We start from the raw sequence: 9,698 nt of genomic DNA on the forward strand, positions 1-9,698 counted from the left end.
GGTGTAACAGATGACTCGCGTCAGCTGATCGCAGATCATTGTCCTGATAGGATAATGCGGCCTTCTTCTGAACACCCACCAATAAATCTTGTAGATTCTCTTACGCCCCTGCAATTTGTCCTCTTATTTCGGGCTCTTAGTTAATAAATCAATTTAGGCCAAATTTACATCAGTAATCGCTTTATTCATCCATTAATAATCTTTTAAGGAGGGATTTGGAATTTATTAATTCCTAAATGATGTAAAGTGATACTAAGCACCTATGTTTGGAGGCAAAATTTTGTGTTTTATACTCAATTTATAGTGTATATCGTCCTTTTAAGTACAGATAAAACTATAAGAGTACAAATTTATGTTCTAATACAAGCAGCGGCATTTAATTTTCATAACACGTTCACGACAACGGCTTATTTTCGGACTTTTTAGTCGAATGTTTAAAAAATAATGGCTAAAAAACCGTGATAGTCTTTTAGGTTAAACGTCTAAGTATATTAAGACATGTATGGAGGCTTCGATTTGTTGCAAAAAAATAACTCAAATGTGTTTTTTATGCACTAGTGGTACCTAGACAATTAATTTACCTTTAAAAATAATCAATCGTGCAACCGACGCGGTACACGATAGCCTAAGGTATTTATCTAAGCGGGGGATCAATAAACTACCAAGCAAGCAAACAATAAAAACGCAATAATGAAATGCGTAGCATAGCAACATGAACCCCATCGGGCGCATGACGCGCTTGACGAAAGTCCGATATATATATATATAATCGGGGTACACGCCAGAAGTTGTGAAAGATCACGTGTACCAAATGGGGCACACGTCGTCGTGAACGAGTTACGAGAATCTTTATTTTTCTTAACGAATAAAATGTAGATGAAACTTAGATCCCTGAATAGTCTTATTACTACCAAGGAACACAAATACGCCAAGTTTTATGGGATCCGGTTTAGGTATTGGTTTGACTTTATTGATAAGCTCGCTGAGGTACTTATTTTCATTTTATAGCAATTGCGACAGGCAATAAGTAAAAACCAACCAGGAAGCAGTACGCGGATCCCTAGAAAGCGAAAAATATAGAAACTATAGTAAAAATTTAACCATTTATAAACATCAATAATATATTATGGATATAATATTGTGCTCCCAAATAACAAATTTTGATTGGATGGATGGTCACAACATTATGTCTCGGGTGCCGATTCGAACAGGTACGTACGTTTAGCGGGACATTACAGTCCACAGTATTGCCATGATAAAATTTTAGTGATTTTGTAACGTAGGCAACTAAATTAACTACATTATAGAGTGTCAATAACCATTAAAAAGTGAAGTTTAAGTAACCTCCTTTCGTAGCATAATATTTTAAAAAGCGCTTATAGTAAATATTTAGTGGTTTTCAAAGAAAACAGGTGGCAGTAAAACACCACTTAATTTATAGTGAGTTATATTTGTGTTTGAAATATACACACCCTTGTGTACAAGTTTGAAGAGCCATGAAAGGATTACATAATATATGAATCACTAATGTCTGATGTGATGAAGCAGTAGTGCGGCTTGCGCTCGTAGATGTCTGCACGTGTCTGTACGCGTGCGTGCCCTAGCGTGCCGCTTGTTCGCGCCGACTTCGGTTCTTCAGGCGTTCAACTCACTCGTCACGACTACCTGACTCTTGCATTAGCGGCAGCAGAGATTGCAATTGAATGCCAACAGTGACACGATAGTCGGTATTGTCTTAATAAAGAAAACATTTATATTCTCGTATCTCACATATGAAGTCTTTTCATAGGTTAAAAATGTCAAATCATCAATTTTGCGTAGGTCATACCTTGTAGGTCATACCATGTTTACCTTTATACACTTATAAACTGCCTTAATATAAATAAATAAGTAAGAGTTAAATCAACTTCATTGTAAGATACAAAGACTGACGGGCTGAAAATCAAGTTATTTACTCAAAGTGGAAGATTATTGATTGGTGTGACTGATTAGAACGGTTTTATAATAATAGTATTACATTTAAGAAGTGAATCTGGATGCGTATATTTAAATACAAGATAAATTATATGTCTTGCACCTTAAAAACAAATTAAACTTGTAAGAAACGGCTTATTTCGATATAAAAATGTACAGTACAATAATTTAGGATGTGCACAGTATTCGTCTATTCGCTTTGAACCTATAATAAAGTGTCGAACTAGTCAAATAAGCTCGTTCTGTATCAAAGTGTAAGTTCGAAACCAAAAACATAATTCTTTCGTCTGACACTTTAACTGAACTTTATTACGTCAAAATTGTGGTGTTTTAAGGTTTGGGCTTTACATACTGGCTATTTGAATAATCACAACATGGATTAAGACCTTAAACCTGGGTTATGAGGCTAATATGATTATTATGTTTGCGGGCACTGCAGTCTCCACTTTGTAAATTAATGCAGTGCCCTTTGAAAGTATTTGAATCAATTACTATTTCAAGAATCAATGAAAATGACTGTCGAAATTTTTGTTACCTAATCCTAAAACTATTGATCTGAGGTGAAAAAATGCAAAAATGAAAATCGATTGTGGTATGGCAATCACTGTAAGGAAATTATTTTAACGCCAATCCCAAATCTTTAACCGTTTGTTGAAGTCCTTTAACAAACTGCGATGTCGTACGAATTAACTATAAAATTGTCTTGAATGGATGCATTAAGAGAAATTGAAAGCGTGACTTTGAATCCATATTTCCAATCGGCTAAAAACTGTAATTATTTTATCCAAAAAAATTAAATTTGTTACATATGCTTTTTCTTTGATCTTACTGTTCCCATTCTTATAAAAATAACGAAGAATTCGTCTTACATGTGAAAAAACACTACCATCGTTATATTGAGGCTCAAGGTCCTTGATTGATTTCAAATAATACTACAGCAGAATCAATAGCTGATTGCAAAACTTGATAAAACGAGCATAAAAAGCTAATACTCGGTAAACATGTATTATTAATATCATCAGGACAGTACTGGAAGTTACAATTTAGAACATAATTTATTCTTATTAGTAACCAAAACGTAGAAAATAGAGATCAAATTTCAACCTGGAGAGACACCTAAGTTAAATAGTTTATTTACAGAACTTTAATTATTATCCATTATTGCATGATATTCATGCAGTAATTAATTGTTCCCTATTTCAGGAATGAAAAATTTTCTTCTCGCTGTTTTGATAAAATATCACTCGAGTACAACTAGCAACTGCAAAGTTTAGAAAAGCTTGTCTCGTACATGCAAATTACTGTTTGAGGTGCAGCGAAACCGCTAGCTTAATATGGGCGTCACTGACCTAGACCTACTGCAATCTATAGTGACGTGGTCTGGCGAGGCGGGGAGAACAATTAATCATTTCATATCACATCAGCTATTAGACGCTGACCTGGGATCAGCTGACCTGAAGTAGCAATCAACTGTCCGCCCACGTCTGCTGGTATAATGTGACTAGCGGTGAATGGCATCTCTTTATAATGTTAGGTTAAAATTAATAGACGCCCTGCGATGCTCAACAGCACACACTGTGAATAATTTAGATTGATTCAGCTACTGTATATAATTTTATGAACGCAAAATTTACATAATTAAGAACATCATTATTAAAATATCAGATGATAATCAGGCTTGCAAAAAATTCACAAACATAACATAATACAGTAATCTAACCACTCATTTCAGAAACTATTTTAAAAGAAAACTTCAACAATAACTTCTAACTTTTTCTTACTATTTAGTATTCTACGTAATCATTACCAGCAGAAATTAAATAAATAACGGTTGCATAATTCTGTAATTACATAACTTTCACCAAAGGATTCTGGAATATTTAGAAAAGTTTCGTTACTTCGTAAATTTTGAGTTGTTAATTTTCCTGGTTTGTGCTTATAAAGTCCGGTTAAAAATAAGGATCTGCAAAACCTCGGAATGAAAGGTTTAATAAGCTAAAAAAATTTGCGATACGTCCTTTTATTGATGATGGTATAGGAAACTTAACCAATCAAAAGTTCTTCATATAATCACGTGTAACAGCGTCTTTAGATATTTTAAGGTCAAAGTTCAACGAAAATCAGTTTTTGTAGCAAATATCCTCGTGTTCCCTTACGCTCTTAAAATGACCTTTGAAGGTGGTTAGAGAAATTCTGGTAGAAACGGGGAATTCTCTTCAACTTTTGTCCTGGAAAGTAATTTATAATGTACGTTTCAAAGCCCTTTTTTAGATACAGCGTTAAAGAGTTAGGGAACCGCTTACCTTTAATATACGAATAATGCGAGGTCAGCCAGTAGAATACAATAAATATAATTAGTTATATTGTATTATATTATTCATTTTTACAAAAAATATTATTATTATTATTTATTTACTTAAATACTATTATTATTGTTAGCATTAGTTATCATTATAATTAAATATTTTATTAATTATTTTATTACTTAATAATACCATAATTTATATAGATATTAAATTATAGAATATCTATATATTCTCTCTAAATAAAGTCTAACTTAATTTTATTTTTACCAAAACATACAATAATTAAAAGAAATATTTTCAAATGAAGTTTAATTATATATTTATTTATTGATCCAATAATCAATGTAATATAAAATTAAGATACGCCAAAATAATAAAAATATTTAGTTTTCATTAATTAGTGAATTACATTAATATTTTTGTTTAAATTTTCTTCTTCTTCAATCGTCTTTCCTTCTTCTTCTTCTTCTCGCTCCTCCCTCTCCTTCTTCTCTCTTCTTTCTTTCTTCTTCTTCCTCTGGCTGTTCAATATTTGGATTCATTATTATCATTCTCGTTTACTAAATTATTCCAGAATTAGAAATGATTACAAGCAATATTCAGCGTGTCATATTACACTTTCTATCATTGAAAACCATCTGAAGTTGGATGGAAAGCGTTGTGAGGCATGATTGTCCCATTTACACTGCCCACAAATTAATAGTTGACATCGTAGCAATTCCTGATTTTTCCTGCATCCGCCAATTAGAAGCTACAACTCTTTCTTGCAATTGGCAAAATATTGTAGTTCAGCAGTTCGTTCTGGTGCTGAGTTGGTAAATAATGTTGTGTATTGCGTCCCAGGAGTTCATTTTTGCAGTAAATCCAGCAGCCGGAATTCCTGGGGTTCCTATAAATTCATTTCCCGAACCATAATTTGGGTCCTAATAATTAGACTCCAACGAAGGATATGCTTGACGAAGCTGCTGTACTATGAAGATAACTGCACTGGTTTGTTGAGTCTTGCTGATTTTGATGAACTGGGTGGGTATTTTAAACGTGAGTTGAGGGAGTTATTTGCAGCTAGGCGAGTGAAGAAGGACTCTGGAGAGGGGGAGGGGGCTAGACGTAGGAGAGGGTACATGGGGGGTTGTCGTGTTTGCGCGATGGTGAGGAGGGGAGCTATAAGAGGGCCGTTTGCGAGTGGTGGGCATGAAGGGACGGTCTGTTGTTGGTTGTCGGAGGAGATAGTTGTAGTTTGCTTTTGGGAAGCTGAGTCTGAATTACTCGATGTGACGCGTTTGTAATGTGGGGGGAAGAACCGAGAGGGAGGTGGAGGGGGAGGGGTGATTTGTGTGAGGGGTTGATGTTCGAGTGTTAATTGATGGGGTGAACAGGGCTGGTGTTGGAATGGGGAGGGGGAGGGAGGTCTGTGATGGGAATTGCGAGGGGTGGTCGGCGCGGGGCTGTGGTGTGGTGGGTAAGGTCGGTGTTTGGGAGAGAGTGAGCGAAAGAGGGAGGAGTTTGGTCTGGGCGTGGGGAAAGGATTGGGATTTCTGGGGCGATGGGAGGTCGGAGTGAGTGTTGTTATAGAGTGATTCTAACTGAAGCTGATTTAGTCTGGGGTTGGCGATGCGGCAGAGTTGTTAGAAGGAAGGGGGGAGTGCGGGGGTGTGGCACGGGGGTGGTCGGTGGTCTGTGATGGGGAGCTAAGTAGGTCAGGATCGGTCGAAGATCGGGAGTGGGAGGGAAGGAGCGAAAGGTGGCGGTCACTGTGCCTTGGAGGTGGGGGGGGATGGAGTAGTTGGATTGGTTTTTTTAAGAGGGATTTAGTAGTGCGTGGAGTATGTGGGCTGGTGGAGTTGGAGATCAGTATTGGGGTCGAGGAGGAGTGAGGGTGGAGTTGAGGGAGGTGGGAGAGATGGGGGTGGAAGGGGAGGTTCGTGGAGGAGGTGAGGTTGGTGTTTGATGTGTTCGTGGCCAAAAGGGTTGGATGGGAGGTAGCGTACGTATAGGGGAGGGGTTGAGATGGAGGAATCCTGGAGGCGGGGGTTTGGGTCATACTTGTGTGGAATGGCTGGTTAAGATACTGGATGAGCGGTCTGGGTGGGGGAGGTTGGGTTAGTTTGTTGTGCTAGTGAGATGTATTCTAGGCACAGCCTCCACAACTTGAAGTGAGGGGGGTGTGCGTGGGTCTTGTGGTGATTGTAGGGTATGTGGGCTGCGTGGACGGTGGGATGGGAAGGTTAGAAATCTGAAGGAGAAGATGGATTGTGTGGGTGAGAAGTATAGGGGGTGGGAGGTGTGTGGGGCGGGTAATCGAAGTGTTTGAAGGGGGGAGTGAGGGGGCAAGTACGTGGAACTGGGAAGGAAAAAAGGAAGGGTGGCGGGTAACTAGGTTTGTGAGGTCCTGCTATATTGGGGTTTGGAGAGTTGTATGTGGAAGTGGCGATGAGGGGGGGATGTTGGGATGTGGGGGCGGAGACGTTAGTCGTGTCTGGGTTGGTGTAAGGGGGTGGCAGGGTTTGTTGTGGGGGAGTTGGTGCGAGTATGAATGGTGGGAAGAGGAGTGGGGAAGGGGTAGATCTGGGAGAAAGGTTGATTGGGTGGTGGAGGTGAGTGAGATGAGGGTGGGGTGATGGATAGGTTATGGGTTGCCCCGGAGAGGGGCTGGTTTTGTTGGAACTAGTGGTTTGTGTGGGTTGGTGAAGAGGAGTGAATGGAAAGAGGATGAAGGGCGTTTGGAGGGAGGGAGCTTGGTGGTTGTGTGGCAGTGGAGGGGGTACCGGGGGAAAGGGCGGGGAATGTAGGTGGGCCTTAGAGTGGTTTGGGGAGGGGAGGAGTGGGTTATGTGAGGAGTTGGATAGGCAATGAATAATTTAAAGGGTGGGATCTGTTTGAATTAGTCGGGGGGAAATCGTCGATGTCTGGTGGGACTCTTGTAGAGGGGGGATCGCAGTGGACTTTTCTTTTTTGGATGTGGTAGGGGGGATTGTGGGGTGCGAGCGTTATGGTGGGGTCTGGGAGGGAAGGGTGTAGATGAGGATGTGTGTTGGGGCGGGGGGTACGAGCTCGGGGAACGGTAGGTGTAGGGTTGCGTGTGAGTCGGTAGCTAAGAGAAAAGAGTCTATATCGTCTTCTGATTTTCGGAGCAGCATTTATACGTTGCTAAGAAAATACGTAACTCCATTTTCAAATAATTCTTGTACCAGAGCAGTTTTTTTGTTTAAATAGTTCAGCTGACTTGATTGTAAAATCGTAATGTTTTTTCGAATTATTTTAATAAAACGATAGATTTTACCTTTTTTTATTTAAAAGCCCAGAAAAGTCGTATAGAGTCACATTCCACTAAATGCGTTGTAAAAATAATATGTCGGTTTTCTTAGAATGAAGGGTATTTAATCAAAAACTTTTCGATTGAATACAGTTTTGTCTCCCCACAATTGACCCTACCCAGTTTTTTTTTTTTTTTAAGATTTCTTGTTGATATAGTGATTCGAGGCACGTCCTATCAAGATAACTAAGCAAATCCAAATATCTTCGGCCATACAATGACAGAAATCTTTTTTAAGTTTCAGACTAATAATTAATAATAATAAATAATTCACTTTATCTTTGTCAAAAACAACAGGAATATACATTTTGCCCATATTACATTATTCATGCATAATTAAAATAAACATACATAACATTTACATTGTATAAATCAAAATAAATGGTTTCTTACATTAAGTAACTACAATATGTTCATTTTAAGATGCAAAACACAGTCTCAATAGAAGATAATATATACTTTAAAAAAAAACTATTTAAGGACAAGACAAAATAGGAATCCCCATAGTAAAACCAGTATTGCGGATCTCCCATCATCTTAAACTAAAGACAAAATAAAAAAATCGGATCTTTAGCAGCGACACGTCAGCAACTACGTGATTAGGAAAAAAAATTTAATTTTTACTCAAAAAAAAATATAATTCTCTGTTTAATTAACTCTGTGCTTTAAATTACACAACTAAATTTATCCCTTCTAAAAAAGTAAACTGTTACAAACAATAACATAAATATTAGGATCTACTGCAATAGCTGATTTCTATCAATGAGAACATCAAGCATCATCTCTGGCTTGTTTTGTTTTAGTGATATTAACAGTTTTTAATTTGTTGATAAGGCATGTCTATAAATATTTTTTTATTACATTGAATTCGATAAAAAATGTTTTCTTGGCTGATTGGCACTTCCATTGTTTCATCAGAGCGGAGTTCGTTAAGATTTTGACACACCAGCAAGTTCTTTTTTTTTTCTTAATTGTTCCATTGCATTAATGTTTCTTTTAGTTGTTGTCCTGAGTAACCATCAAATACATCAAACGATACTTGACCCATAATGTGTTTGTAAAATATTTTTGACGTATTTATTCAAAATATCAAGAGATAGGGTTTATTCCATAAAACGCGATTGCAAAGAAAAAAACCACCAATTGATGACGATGAAATATGTTGTAGTGGTTTAGTCTCGGTAATATTAAATAATTAAATAATAATAAATATTTCATATTATTGGATAATAATAAACAATAATAATAGTCATTAAGTAATAATTATAATAGTAAATGAATAATTAACAATATAACTAATTTATTTATTGTATTCTACTGGCTGACCTCGCATTATCGTACATACAGGTAAGCGGTCCTCTACTCTTTGCGCTGTATCTCAAAATGGGTGAAACGTACATAAAAAATTACTTCAGACAAAAGTTGAAGAGGAATTCCCCGTTCTTCAATTTCTCTAACCCCCTTCAAAAGTCATTTAGCGTAAGGGAAACAAGATAATTTGCATAAAAATAATGATTTTCATGAACTATGACCTTAAATATTTAAAAGACGCGTACAAGTTGATTATATGAGAGTTTTGAGGTAAGTTTTATACCATCAAAATAAAGATGCGTTTATGCAAATTTTTAGCTTATTTTCTTTTCATTTCCGAGGTTGCATCCTTATTTTGCCTTATTTTACTGAGTTATTAGTGTTTTTCGGTTACCGGTATATAACTGAAGTTTCTCGAAAATAGTTCTTTGATACTCTTGATACAATGACTTATCTTAAGGGTTACAAATAAATTATAAAGTAGGGTTCTGAATTTTGATAGACTTATAGACCTGAAGGGCACTCATGTTGGGTGAGCTACATGAATCAACAATTGTTATTCTCCTATAAGTTTGCGTACAATTCTCTACAAAAATACAGATGAATCAGATTTTGATTAAAAATCATTTTCCAAATCCAATACCTTAAGGGGAGCAAGCCTGGTTCCTCAATAATTTGTATTGGATATAGGCGCTATCAAAATTTTGTATACTTTTAAATTGTATAAAAAATCCTACTCGATCTTTTATAGACATTTTGCAAATCGGACAGAGCATCACATAGCACTAGTGTAA

At 36.9% G+C, this 9,698-nt stretch overlaps 2 protein-coding genes across 2 annotated transcripts; both read right to left on the reverse strand.

Annotated features, from left to right (window-relative positions):
• Nucleotides 1–5,874: 5,874 nt before the first annotated feature.
• On the reverse strand, nt 5,875–6,321 carry LOC124373710 (pheromone B beta 1 receptor-like). The gene has a single exon (XM_046832055.1). The coding sequence runs from the start codon at nt 6,319–6,321 to the stop codon at nt 5,875–5,877; it is 447 nt and encodes a 148-aa protein (XP_046688011.1).
• A 184-nt stretch (nt 6,322–6,505) lies between these two features.
• LOC124373712 (extensin-like) lies at nt 6,506–7,075 on the reverse strand (the record flags this gene model as incomplete). Its single annotated transcript, XM_046832056.1, has 1 exon — nt 6,506–7,075. A coding segment is annotated over one exon (570 nt), but the record flags the coding sequence as incomplete, so codon positions are not given.
• Between the last annotated feature and the right edge of the window lie 2,623 nt (nt 7,076–9,698).

This window comes from Homalodisca vitripennis, unplaced genomic scaffold, assembly GCF_021130785.1.
Source record: "Homalodisca vitripennis isolate AUS2020 unplaced genomic scaffold, UT_GWSS_2.1 ScUCBcl_6216;HRSCAF=13318, whole genome shotgun sequence".
Lineage (NCBI taxonomy): Eukaryota > Metazoa > Arthropoda > Insecta > Hemiptera > Cicadellidae > Homalodisca > Homalodisca vitripennis.